General features: G+C 48.0%; 1 protein-coding gene across 2 annotated transcripts in view; it reads left to right on the forward strand.

Annotated features, from left to right (window-relative positions):
- The window catches only part of VPS50 (VPS50 subunit of EARP/GARPII complex), a 330,838-nt gene that overhangs the window by 298,005 nt on the left and 18,321 nt on the right, over positions 1 to 14,512 (forward strand). For both annotated transcript variants that reach the window (XM_068238471.1, XM_068238472.1), the window contains 3 exons: positions 1,792 to 1,872; positions 7,150 to 7,298; positions 8,407 to 8,503. In XM_068238471.1, the coding sequence (XP_068094572.1) occupies positions 1,792 to 1,872; positions 7,150 to 7,298; positions 8,407 to 8,503 (327 nt within the window). The remainder of the gene's footprint in view (positions 1 to 1,791; positions 1,873 to 7,149; positions 7,299 to 8,406; positions 8,504 to 14,512) is intronic.

Raw genomic sequence — 14,512 nt, forward strand, 5'->3', positions numbered from 1 at the left:
CTTCCTGTCTGACTTGTAGGGAAGTCCAGTCAGTGTATGTTTGGGATTGTGCCCTTTTCAACAAAGAAAGGGTAGAAATTACAATGTGCTTAGCGGGAGGATCCACCACACCCGTCATATGATACATCATTATTGAAAGGACAGATATTATGAAAAAAGTATCCTGGCACATCAAACATTCTTTTACAAAATATCTGTACAACTTTATTGATACAAAAAGGTGAATATTCAACAAGAATTTTCCAAAACGATTCCATGTTCTGAATTAGCAGTAAAGCTTGTTGTTAGAAGATTCCATAAGACTAATAATATCTGACAATCTGGCTTGATAATGTTGGCAATAGTGACCATCTGGTAACGTTGACAATCATATATCTCTGGTGGCAATGACTCGTGTTCGTCTTGGGTAGATTAATACCTTTCATCAGGCCTCATTGTGTATAATCGTCTAAAAAATAAACAAAGATATTAAAATCCAAGCTCATTAAAAAGAGGAATCAAGAAATCCCCAAGACAGAAGAGAGATCACCTGAACCTGACAGTGAGCAGTACACGGTGCATATTGCACAGAGTCCTCATAAATATCGGGACTCTCACACCGACAGAGCGTATCTATATATATGACTTGTAGGGAATCCAGGGGATCAGTACGCCCCCCCCACCCACCCACCCTCATCACCGGAGCCCCCCATATTGTCACCTGAACCCCTCCTCCTCTATCAGCTGCCCTCATCCTCCTCCCCACCCCCATCCACACCTTCCCTCATCTTCCTCCCCGCCCCCATCATCAGCTGCCCTCATCTTTCTCCCTCCCACCCCATCATCAGCTGCCCTCATCTTTCTCCCTCCCACCCCATCATCAGCTGCCCTCATCTTTCTCCCTCCCACCCCATCATCAGCTGCCCTCATGCACTGTCAGTATGGGCAGCCCAGGTAGGTTCCCCTCTTTCCCTTTAGATGTGCTTAGGACAGCGACCAAATCCAGCCACCCTGAGTGGAGTCGGGTTTGTTGTCTCCACCTGCTTCCTGTGGTTGGTTGCCCCCCTTGCAACCCACCTTTGTGAGTAGTCCTTTTATTTTGTCAGTTTACACCCATTGTTCTGACTTACTGCACCATTGGGCTCCTGTTTTTGTTTCCTGTGTTTTTGTGTTAGGCTGCCAGAACACCCTTCCCATTTCTCACCTGGCAGAAGACTCCTCTCCAGGCCTCCGACACAGCTCCCCAATCACCTTCTGTGCAGCAACTCCGGCTGCAAAACTCCTGCGCTGACCAGCAGAGCAGGCTATGGGAAAATGGTATCTGAAGCCCTGTACTGGAGACACAAATAGTGGACGCCATTTTCCCGTAGCCCTGCTCTGCCTGCCAGGAGGCACAGACTCCCGCAGGCTGTAGGTGAGCTGTGCGTCCATTGTACGCCACAAGCCTGTACACTTCCTGGGGAGACACAGCATCTGTCCCTGCATCGGCGGGCTGGATGAAATGCCACGCGGGCCGTAGGCTGCCCACCTCTGATCTAGAACCACGTGTGGGAAGGTAGCTTCTGGCTTGTAGCTGAATAGGTGTCTCTCAGGAGAGATTGAGTCTGGATGTCTCTGAATACCTCTCAGACCACCTATTTTCATATACAATGGATCCAATATGGCTGCCTAATTTGTAATGTCCCCCAATCTCCGGTCCTGATTGGCTGAAATGATGTCCCGTGTAGCGTGTGATGTCCCGTGTAGCGTGTGATGTCCCGTGTAGCGTGGGATGTCCCATGTAATGTGCGATGTTCCATTTCTCCTCCACAGTACGAGTCCACTGGTCTGGGCCTGAGCAGCAGCCGCTTGAGGACGACATTGAACCGAATCCAGGAGAGTCTGATTGATCTGGTAAGAGGGTTGTGTTGTATTGATTCCTGGCAGATATGAGGTGTTTAAAATGAACCCCTTACCTCCCACACTCTCCCATAGATACTAAATACAACTTGCATAAAAAAAAGTTACCTCAGGGACTGAACTTTTTTAATATGTATGTTGAGTGTATATTACGGTTATTTTTTTAAATGATGGACTTGTAATTAGTGATGGATGCAAAACTGAAAAAAACATGCACCTTTATCTCCTAATAAAATACTGGCGCCATACATTATACTAGAGAAATAATTTTAATGTTGCAAAAACCGGGACAAATTGGCAAATAACGTGTGTGGGTTGTATCACAGTGTCACATGTGCAGTGCTGTCCCATGAGAAGATATACAATATTTACACTGTTATACAAGCTGTACACTGACTGCTTTACATTGTATCACAGTGTTACATCTGCAGTGCTGTCCCAGGAGAAGATATCATACAATATTACACTGTTATACAAGCTGTTCACTGACTGCTTTACATTGTATCACAGCGTCACATCTGCAGTGTTGTCCCATGAGAAGATATCATACAATATTACACTGTTATACAAGCTGTACACTGACTGCTTTACATTGTATCACAGCGTCACATCTGCAGTGCTGTCCCATGAGAAGATATCATACAATATTTACACTGGTATACAAGCTGCACACTGACTGTTTACATTGTATCACAGTGTCACATCTGCAGTGCTGTCCCATGAGAAGATATCATACAATATTACACTGTTATACAAGCTGTACACTGACTGCTTTACATTGTATCACAGCGTCACATCTGCAGTGCTGTCCCATGAGAAGATATCATACAATATTACACTGTTATACAAGCTGTACACTGACTGCTTTACATTGTATCACAGCGTCACATCTGCAGTGCTATCCCATGAGAAGATATCATACAATATTACACTGTTATACAAGCTGTACACTGACTGCTTTACATTGTGTCACAGTGTCACATCTGCAGTGCTGTCCCATGAGGAGATATCATACAATATTTACACTGTTATACAAGCTGTACACTGACTGCTTTACATTGTATCACAGTGTCACATCTGCAGTGCTATCCCATGAGAAGATATCATACAATATTACACTGTTATACAAGCTGTACACTGACTGCTTTACATTGTATCACAGTGTCACATCTGCAGTGCTGTCCCATGAGAAGATATCATACAATATCACACTGTTATACAAGCTGTATACTGACTGCTTTACATTGTATCACAGCGTCACATCTGCAGTGTTGTCCCATGAGAAGATATCATACAATATTTACACTGTTATACAAGCTGTACACTGACTGCTTTACATTGTATCACAGTGTCACATCTGCAGTGTTGTCCCATGAGAAGATATCATACAATATCTACACTGTAATACAAGCTTGTACACTGACTGCTTTACATTGTATCACAGTGTCACATGTGCAGTGCTGTCCCATGAGAAGATATCATACAATATTACACTGTTATACAAGCTGTACACTGACTGCTTTACATTGTGTCACAGCGTCACATCTGCAGTGCTGTCCCATGAGAAGATATCATACAATATTTACACTGGTATACAAGCTGTACACTGACTGCTTTACATTGTATCACAGCGTCACATCTGCAGTGCTGTCCCATGAGAAGATATCATACAATATTACACTGTTATACAAGCTGTACACTGACTGCTTTACATTGTATCACAGCGTCACATCTGCAGTGCTGTCCCATGAGAAGATATCATACAATATTACACTGTTATACAAGCTGTACACTGGCTGCTTTACATTGTATCACAGTGTCACATCTGCAGTGCTATCCCATGAGAAGATATCATACAATATTACTTTGTTATACAAGCTGTACACTGACTGCTTTACATTGTATCACAGCGTCACATCTGCAGTGCTGTCCCATGAGAAGATATCATACAATATTACACTGTTATACAAGCTGTACACTGACTGCTTTACATTGTATCACAGTGTCACATCTGCAGTGCTGTCCCATGAGAAGATATCATACAATATTACACTGTTATACAAGCTGTACACTGACTGCTTTACATTGTATCACAGTGTCACATTTGCAGTGTTGTCCCATGAGAAGATATCATACAATATTACACTGTTATACAAGCTGCACACTGACTGCTTTACATTGTATCACAGTGTCACATCTGCAGTGTTGTCCCATGAGAAGATATCATACAATATTACACTGTTATACAAGCTGCACACTGACTGCTTTACATTGTATCACAGTGTCACATCTGCAGTGTTGTCCCATGAGAAGATATCATACAATATTTACACTGTTATACAAGCTGTACACTGACTGCTTTACATTATATCAGTGTCATATCTGCAGTGCTGTCCCATGAGAAGATATCATACAATATTACACTGTTATACAAGCTGTACACTGACTGCTTTACATTGTATTACAGCGTCACATCTGCAGTGCTGTCCCATGAGAAGATATCATACAATATTACACTGTTATACAAGCTGTACACTGACGACTTTACATTGTATCACAGTGTCACATGTGCAGTGCTGTCCCATGAGAAGATATACAATATTTACACTGTTATACAAGCTGTACACTGACTGCTTTACATTGTATCACAGTGTCACATCTGCAGTGCTGTCCCATGAGAAGATATCATACAATAGTTACACTGTTATACAAGCTGTACACTGACTGCTTTACATTGTATCACAGTGTCACATCTGCAGTGCTGTCCCATGAGAAGATATCATACAATATTACACTGTTATACAAGCTGTACACTGACTGCTTTACATTGTATCACAGTGTCACATCTGCAGTGCTGTCCCATGAGAAGATATCATACAATATTACCCTGTTATACAAGCTGTACACTGACTGCTTTACATTGTGTCACAGCGTCACATCTGTAGTGTTGTCCCATGAGAAGATATCATACAATATTTACAGTTAAACAAGCTGTACACTGACTGCTTTACATTGTATCACAGCGTCACATCTGTAGTGCTGTCCCATGAGAAGATATCATACAATATTACACTGTTATACAAGCTGTACACTGATTGCTTTACATTGTATCACAGTGTCACATCTGCAGTGCTGTCCCATGAGAAGATATCATACAATATTACACTGTTATACAAGCTGTACACTGATTGCTTTACATTGTATCACAGCGTCACATCTGTAGTGCTGTCCCATGAGAAGATATCATACAATATTTACAGTTATACAAGCTGTACACTGACTGCTTTACATTGTATCACAGCGTCACATCTGCAGTGTTGTCCCATGAGAAGATATCATACAATATTACACTGTTATACAAGCTGTGCACTGACTGCTTTACATTGTATCACAGTGTCACATCTGCAGTGCTGTCCCATGAGAAGATATACAATATTACATTGTTATACAAGCTGTACACTGACTGCTTTACATTGTGTCACAGTGTCACATCTGCAGTGCTGTCCCATGAGAAGATATACAATATTTACACTGTTATACAAGCTGTACACTGACTGCTTTACATTATATCACAGTGTCACATCTGCAGTTTTGTCCCATGAGAAGATATCATACAATATTACACTGTTATACAAGCTGTACACTGACTGCTTTACATTGTATCACAGTGTCACATCTGCAGTGCTGTCCCATGAGAAGATATACAATATTTACACTGTTATACAAGCTGTACACTGACTGCTTTACATTATATCACAGCGTCACATCTGCAGTGCTGTCCCATGAGAAGATATCATACAATATTACACTGTTATACAAGCTGCACACTGACTGCTTTACATTGTATCACAGTGTCATATCTGCAGTGCTGTCCCATGAGAAGATATACAATATTTACACTGTTATACAAGCTGTACACTGACTGCTTTACATTGTATCACAGTGTCACATCTGCAGTGTTGTCCCATGAGAAGATATACAATATTACACTGTTATACAAGCTGTACACTGACTGCTTTACATTATATCAGTGTCATATCTGCAGTGCTGTCCCATGAGAAGATATCATACAATATTTACACTGTTATACAAGCTGTACACTGACTGCTTTACATTGTATCACAGTGTCACATATGCAGTGCTGTCCCATGAGAAGATATCATACAATATTACACTGTTATACAAGCTGTACACTGACTGCTTTACATTGTATCACAGTGTCACATCTGCAGTGCTGTCCCATGAGAATATATCATACAATATTACACTGTTATACAAGCTGTACACTGACTGCTTTACATTGTATCACAGTGTCACATCTGCAGTGCTGTCCCATGACAAGATATCATACAATATTACACTGTTATACAAGCTGTACACTGACTGCTTTACATTGTATCACAGTGTCACATCTGCAGTGCTGTCCCATGAGAAGATATCATACAATACTACACTGTTATACAAGCTGTACACTGACTGCTTTACATTGTATCACAGCGTCACATCTGCAGTGTTGTCCCATGAGAAGATATCATACAATATTACACTGTTATACAAGCTGTACACTGACTGCTTTACATTGTATCACAGTGTCACATCTGCAGTGCTGTCCCATGAGAAGATATCACACAATATTACACTGTTATACAAGCTGTACACTGACTGCTTTACATTGTATCACAGTGTCACATCTGCAGTGCTGTCCCATGAGAAGATATCATACAATATTACACTGTTATACAAGCTGTACACTGACGACTTTACATTGTATCACAGTGTCACATGTGCAGTGCTGTCCCATGAGAAGATATACAATATTTACACTGTTATACAAGCTGTACACTGACTGCTTTACATTGTATCACAGTGTCACATCTGCAGTGCTGTCCCATGAGAAGATATCATACAATAGTTACACTGTTATACAAGCTGTACACTGACTGCTTTACATTGTATCACAGTGTCACATCTGCAGTGCTGTCCCATGAGAAGATATCATACAATATTACACTGTTATACAAGCTGTACACTGACTGCTTTACATTGTATCACAGGGTCACATCTGCAGTGCTGTCCCATGAGAAGATATCATGTAATGTTTATACAAATATACTGACTCTCTTGTGTGATAATGTAGATGGGACGATACTGCTTGTAGTGCTGCCAGGCAGGATTGCAGTTGGCGTATTATTATTTAGAGTTTGTAGCTGTTAGGTGGTGCAGTTAGTATGCACAAAGCAGTTTGTCTGGTCACTGACCCTCTGATTTCAGGAAGTAAGCGGTGAAAATCCCGTCTCTCTGGCGCCTCTGGAGGAGAGGAAGGAGAAGGTTCCGAGTCCTCATCTCAGTCACATGGTGGACCTGACATTGAGTCATACGCTGTACGGACTGTCCCAGCGAGTGGTGGCCACGGAATCCCTGTGAGTATTGTACAGCTGTCATGTGATTTATCTCAGCCAATCAAAAAGCCTTACTGCTACCTGGGGTCTGTGGTACCCCTGAGAATCCTGGGTACTGTATACAGACTACTGACTACTGCTGGGATCCTCAAATCATCAGTAGGCTGATCTCTCATCCCTGTTATACCCAGAATGCACAGCAGAGGGCGAGCTGCCACATCAACCAATCACATCACTGCCTGTCAGTGGAAGGAGAATGGGTTTCCAGCTACAGGGGGACCTCCACACCCACGGCTGTAATGCAGGAAGGCCCCTCCCCCACTTTAAAGTGATGCTGTAGTCAGAGGGACATGGAGACGGCCATATTAATTTTCTTATAAGCTATGCCAGTTGCCTTGCTTTCCTGCAGATCTTCCTGGCTTCAGTAATGTGTGAATCACACCTGCAACAAGCATGCGGTCAGTGTGGTCAGACTATATTACTTCTGCATGCATGTTCCGGGTCTAAGTATGCAGTATCAGAGGCAGAGGATCATCAGCAAGACAGCCGGGGAACCAGCATGGTGTAGAAGGAAATAAATATGGCAGCCTCCATATCATTCTAACCGCAGGGACACTTAAAAATGGGGGCCACCTGAATATAATGTCACCGTGTACGACACGAGGAGAGATAACCCTTTACTGTCTGCAGCTTGTGTCTGGCAAGGGAATACCCAGCATGTGCAGGACGGAAGATGGATCCTGCCCCTGACCATGTATTATTACGCCCCTTCTGCCCCATCCATCTTTATCACCCCCCTTCTGCCCCATTCCTCTTATCACCCCTCATTTCCTCCATCTCTTATCACTCCTCTTCTTCCCCCTCATCCCTCCTATCACCCCTCATCTGCCCCCTCATCCCTCACATCACCCCTCATCTGCCCCCTCATCCCTCACATCACCCCTCTTCTGCCCCATCCCTCCTATCACCCCTCATCTGCCCCCTCATCCCTCACATCACCCCTCTTCTGCCCCATCCCTCCTATCACCCCTCTTCTGCCCCTCCTCTATGTAGTTCTCCCAGTAATTCCCCTGCACAGCCCTGTGGGATGTCTCAGCCGTTGTCTCACCTCTCCTGCTTCATGTTTCAGGGTCTTCCTAGCTGAGCAGTTCGAGTCTCTGCAGCCCCACCTGGATGCCGTGATGCCATCCGCCAAGAAGCCTTTTCTGCAGCAGTTCTACTCTCAGGTAAGTGCCCCCGCCGCTCAGAGGTCACCCTAGTCCCAGAGCATGCTGGGATACCCCCATAGTACCCTTTCCTGCAGCAGTTGTACAGACAGGTCAGTGCCCCCTCCCCCCGCTCAGAGGTCACCCTAGTACCAGAGCATGCTGGGATACCCCCATAGTACCCCTTTCTGCAGCAGTTGTACAGACAAGTCAGTGCCCCCTCCCCCCGCTCAGAGGTCACCCTAGTACCAGAGCATGCTGGGATACCCCCATAGTACGAAGAAAACATGAAGACAAACAGACCGGGCGCTGTCCTGTTGTCAGCATTTATTGCCAGCATGCAGCCAGATTACATACATCAATAAACGTTGCGATACATCAAACCTGTCAGGCGTCGTGCCTCTGTACAATTTGTGATGTATCCGGTGTGACTTGCGTGGGGAGCGTGGTGACCAGGGGAAGGTGGATGTGCACAACAGCCGTTTCACACTGCTACAGCGCTTGCGTCCAGTGCGTATCCAGGCAAATGGCTCCTCCCGGCACAGCTTCCTTTCTCTAACACGATACCCCCATAGTATCCCTTTCTGCAGCAGTTGTACTCTCGGGTCAGTGCCCCCGCCGCTCAGAGGCCACCCCACTACCAGAGCATGCTGGGATACCCCCATAGTACCCCTTCCTGCAGCAGTTGTACTCTCAGGCCAGAACCCCCAGGGTTCAGGGTGTAATAGAGCTAGCTCCTTATTTAAATTAATAAACCTATAAAAATATACTTGTTTTTAGATAAGAGCAGCCAAGGATGCTGGGAGATGATGTATACAATACAGCACTAATAATAACGTATGGGTACAAGAGGTATTCATGCCCATGCCATGGGTATACGGCCCTTCAATGGTGGTCCTTGTATGACAGTAGGGGGGATATAATGGATCCCAGCTAGCTCTGAGGAAGGGAGGCGGTCCTCCCGAAACACAGAAGCTGCACTAGTGATGTCACTACAGCTGCTAGACGCACAGTTCCTACACAGACGCATCTAGCTCTGAGGAAGGGAGGCGGTCCTCCCGAAACACGGAAGCTGCACTAGTGATGTCACTACAGCTGCTAGACGCACAGTTCCTACACAGACGCAGCTAGCTCTGAGGAAGAGAGGCGGACCTCCCGAAACACAGAAGCTGCACTAGTGATGTCACTACAGCCGCTAGACGCACAGTTCCTACACAGACGCAGCTAGCTCTGAGGAAGGGAGGCGGACCTCCCGAAACACAGAAGCTGCACTAGTGATGTCACTACAGCGGCTAGACGCACAGTTCCTACACAGATGCAGCTAGCTCTGAGGAAGGGAGGCGGTCCTCCCGAAACACAGAAGCTGCACTAGTGATGTCACTACAGCTGCTAGACACACAGTTCCTACACAGACGCAGCTAGCTCTGAGGAAGGGAGGCGGACCTCCCGAAACACAGAAGCTGCACTAGTGATGTCACTACAGCGGCTAGACGCACAGTTCCTACACAGATGCAGCTAGCTCTGAGGAAGGGAGGCGGTCCTCCCGAAACACAGAAGCTGCACTAGTGATGTCACTACAGCTGCTAGACGCACAGTTCCTACACAGACGCAGCTAGCTCTGAGGAAGGGAGGCGGACCTCCCGAAACACGGAAGCTGCACTAGTGATGTCACTACAGCTGCTAGACGCACAGTTCCTACACAGACGCAGCTAGCTCTGAGGAAGGGAGGCGGTCCTCCCGAAACACAGAAGCTGCACTAGTGATGTCACTACAGCTGCTAGACGCACAGTTCCTACACAGACGCAGCTAGCTCTGAGGAAGGGAGACGGTCCTCCCGAAACATGGAAGCTGCACTAGTGATGTCACTACAGCTGCTAGACACACAGTTCCTACACAGACGCAGCTAGCTCTGAGGAAGGGAGGCGGTCCTCCCGAAACATGGAAGCTGCACTAGTGATGTCACTGCAGCTGCTAGACGCACAGTTCCTACACAGACGCAGCTAGCTCTGAGGGAGGGAGGCGGTCCTCCCGAAACACAGAAGCTGCACTAGTGATGTCACTACAGCTGCTAGACGCACAGTTCCTACACAGACGCAGCTAGCTCTGAGGAAGGGAGGCGGTCCTCCTGAAACACGGAAGCTGCACTAGTGATGTCACTACAGCTGCTAGACGCACAGTTCCTACACAGACGCAGCTAGCTCTGAGGAAGGGAGGCGGTCCTCCCGAAACACACAGAAGCTGCACTAGTGATGTCACTACAGCTGCTAGACGCACAGTTCCTACACAGACGCAGCTAGCTCTGAGGAAGGGAGGCGGACCTCCCGAAACACGGAAGCTGCACTAGTGATGTCACTACAGCTGCTAGACGCACTGTTCCTACACAGACGCAGCTAGCTCTGAGGAAGGGAGGCGGTCCTCCCGAAACACACAGAAGCTGCACTAGTGATGTCACTACAGCTGCTAGACGCACTGTTCCTACACAGACGCAGCTAGCTCTGAGGAAGGGAGGCGGTCCTCCCGAAACACACAGAAGCTGCACTAGTGATGTCACTACAGCTGCTAGACGCACAGTTCCTACACAGACGCAGCTAGCTCTGAGGAAGGGAGGCGGACCTCCCGAAACACGGAAGCTGCACTAGTGATGTCACTACAGCTGCTAGACGCACTGTTCCTACACAGATGCAGCTAGCTCTGAGGAAGGGAGGCGGTCCTCCCGAAACACAGAAGCTGCACTAGTGATGTCACTACAGCTCCTAGACGCACAGTTCCTACACAGACACAGCTAGCTCTGAGAAAGGGAGGCGGACCTCCCGAAACACGGAAGCTGCACTAGTGATGTCACTACAGCTGCTAGACGCACTGTTCCTACACAGATGCAGCTAGCTCTGAGGAAGGGAGGCGGTCCTCCCGAAACACAGAAGCTGCACTAGTGATGTCACTACAGCTCCTAGACGCACAGTTCCTACACAGACACAGCTAGCTCTGAGAAAAGGAGGCGGACCTCCCGAAACACGGAAGCTGCACTAGTGATGTCACTACAGCTGCTAGACGCACTGTTCCTACACAGACGCAGCTAGCTCTGAGGAAGGGAGGCGGTCCTCCCGAAACACACAGAAGCTGCACTAGTGATGTCACTACAGCTGCTAGACGCACAGTTCCTACACAGACACAGCTAGCTCTGAGGAAGGGAGGCGGACCTCCCGAAACACGGAAGCTGCACTAGTGATGTCACTACAGCTGCTAGACACACAGTTCCTACACAGATGCAGCTAGCTCTGAGGAAGGGAGGCGGTCCTCCCGAAACACAGAAGCTGCACTAGTGATGTCACTACAGCTGCTAGACGCACAGTTCCTACACAGACACAGCTAGCTCTGAGGAAGGGAGGCGGACCTCCCGAAACACGGAAGCTGCACTAGTGATGTCACTACAGCTGCTAGACGCACAGTTCCTACACAGACGCAGCTAGCTCTGAGGAAGAGAGGCGGTCCTCCCGAAACACGGAAGCTGCACTAGTAATGTCACTACAGCTGCTAGACGCACTGTTCCTACACAGACGCAGCTAGCTCTGAGGAAGAGAGGCGGTCCTCCCGAAACACGGAAGCTGCACTAGTGATGTCACTACAGCTGCTAGACACACAGTTCCTACACAGACGCAGCTAGCTCTGAGGAAGGGAGGCGGTCCTCCCGAAACACGGAAGCTGCACTAGTGATGTCACTACAGCTGCTAGACGCACAGTTCCTACACAGACGCAGCTAGCTCTGAGGAAGGGAGGCGGTCCTCCCGAAACACAGAAGCTGCACTAGTGATGTCACTACAGCTGCTAGACGCACAGTTCCTACACAGACGCAGCTAGCTCTGAGGAAGGGAGGCGGACCTCCCAAAACACAGAAGCTTGCACTAGTGATGTCACTACAGCTGCTAGACACACAGTTCCTACACAGACGCAGCTAGCTCTGAGGGAGGGAGGCGGACCTCCCGAAACACGGAAGCTGCACTAGTGATGTCACTACAGCCGCTAGACACACAGTTCCTACACAGACGCAGCTAGCTCTGGGGAAGAGAGGTGGACCTCCCGAAACACAGAAGCTGCACTAGTGATGTCACTACAGCTGCTAGACACACAGTTCCTACACAGACGCAGCTAGTTCTGAGGAAGGGAGGCGGTCCTCCCGAAACACAGAAGCTGCACTAGTGATGTCACTACAGCTGCTAGACGCACAGTTCCTACACAGACGCAGCTAGCTCTGAGGAAGGGAGGCGGACCTCCCGAAACACGGAAGCTGCACTAGTGATGTCACTACAGCCGCTAGACACACAGTTCCTACACAGACGCAGCTAGCTCTGAGGAAGAGAGGCGGACCTCCCGAAACACGGAAGCTGCACTAGTGATGTCACTACAGCTGCTAGACGGCACAGTTCCTACACAGACGCAGCTAGTTCTGAGGAAGGGAGGCGGTCCTCCCGAAACACAGAAGCTGCACTAGTGATGTCACTACAGCTGCTAGACGGCACAGTTCCTACACAGACGCAGCTAGCTCTGAGGAAGAGAGGCGGACCTCCCGAAACACGGAAGCTGCACTAGTGATGTCACTACAGCTGCTAGACGCACTGTTCCTACACAGACGCAGCTAGCTCTGAGGAAGAGAGGCGGACCTCCCGAAACACAGAAGCTGCACTAGTGATGTCACTACAGCTGCTAGACGCACAGTTCCTACACAGACGCAGCTAGCTCTGAGGAAGGGAGGCGGACCTCCCGAAACACGGAAGCTGCACTAGTGATGTCACTACAGCTGCTAGACGCACAGTTCCTACACAGACGCAGCTAGCTCTGAGGAAGAGAGGCGGACCTCCCGAAACACGGAAGCTGCACTAGTGATGTCACTACAGCTGCTAGACACACAGTTCCTACACAGACGCAGCTAGCTCTGAGGAAGAGAGGTGGACCTCCCGAAACACAGAAGCTGCACTAGTGATGTCACTACAGCTGCTAGATGCACAGTTCCTACACAGACGCAGCTATCGCTGAGGAAGAGAGGCGGACCTCCCGAAACACAGAAGCTGCACTAGTGATGTCACTACAGCCGCTAGACACACAGTTCCTAAACAGACGCAGCTAGCTCTGAGGAAGAGAGGCGGACCTCCCGAAACACGGAAGCTGCACTAGTGATGTCACTACATCTGCTAGACGCACAGTTCCTACACAGACGCAGCTAGCTCTGAGGAAGAGAGGCGGACCTCCCGACACACGGAAGCTGCACTAGTGATGTCACTACAACTGCTAGACGCACAGTTCCTACACAGACGCAGCTAGCTCTGGGGAAGGGAGGCGCACCTCCTGAAACACGGAAGCTGCACAAGTGATGTCACTACAGCTGCTAGACGCACAGTTCCTACACAGACGCAGCTAGCTCTGAGGAAGGGAGACGGACCTCCCGAAACACAGAAGCTGCACTAGTGATGTCACTACAGCTGCTAGACGCACAGTTCCTACACAGACGCAGCTAGCTCTGAGGAAGGGAGATGGACCTCCGGAGACACAGAAGCTGCACTAGTGATGTCACTACAGCCGCTAGACACACAGTTCCTACACAGACGCAGCTAGCTCTGAGGAAGGGAGGCGGTCCTCCCGAAACACAGAAGCTGCACTAGTGATGTCACTACAGCTGCTAGACGGCACAGTTCCTACACAGACGCAGCTAGCTCTGAGGAAGGGAGGCGGTCCTCCCGAAACACAGAAGCTGCACTAGTGATGTCGCTACAGCTGCTAGACGGCACAGTTCCTACACAGACGCAGCTAGCTCTGAGGAAGAGAGGCGGACCTCCCGAAACACGGAAGCTGCACTAGTGATGTCACTACAGCTGCTAGACGCACTGTTCCTACACAGACGCAGCTAGCTCTGAGGAAGAGAGGCGGACCTCCCGAAACACGGAAGCTGCACTAGTGATGTCACTACAGCTGCTAGACGCACAGTTCCTACACAGACGCAGCTAGCTCTGAGGAAGGAAGGCGGTCCTCCCGAAACATGGA

Source organism: Hyperolius riggenbachi, chromosome 5, assembly GCF_040937935.1.
Source record: "Hyperolius riggenbachi isolate aHypRig1 chromosome 5, aHypRig1.pri, whole genome shotgun sequence".
Lineage (NCBI taxonomy): Eukaryota > Metazoa > Chordata > Amphibia > Anura > Hyperoliidae > Hyperolius > Hyperolius riggenbachi.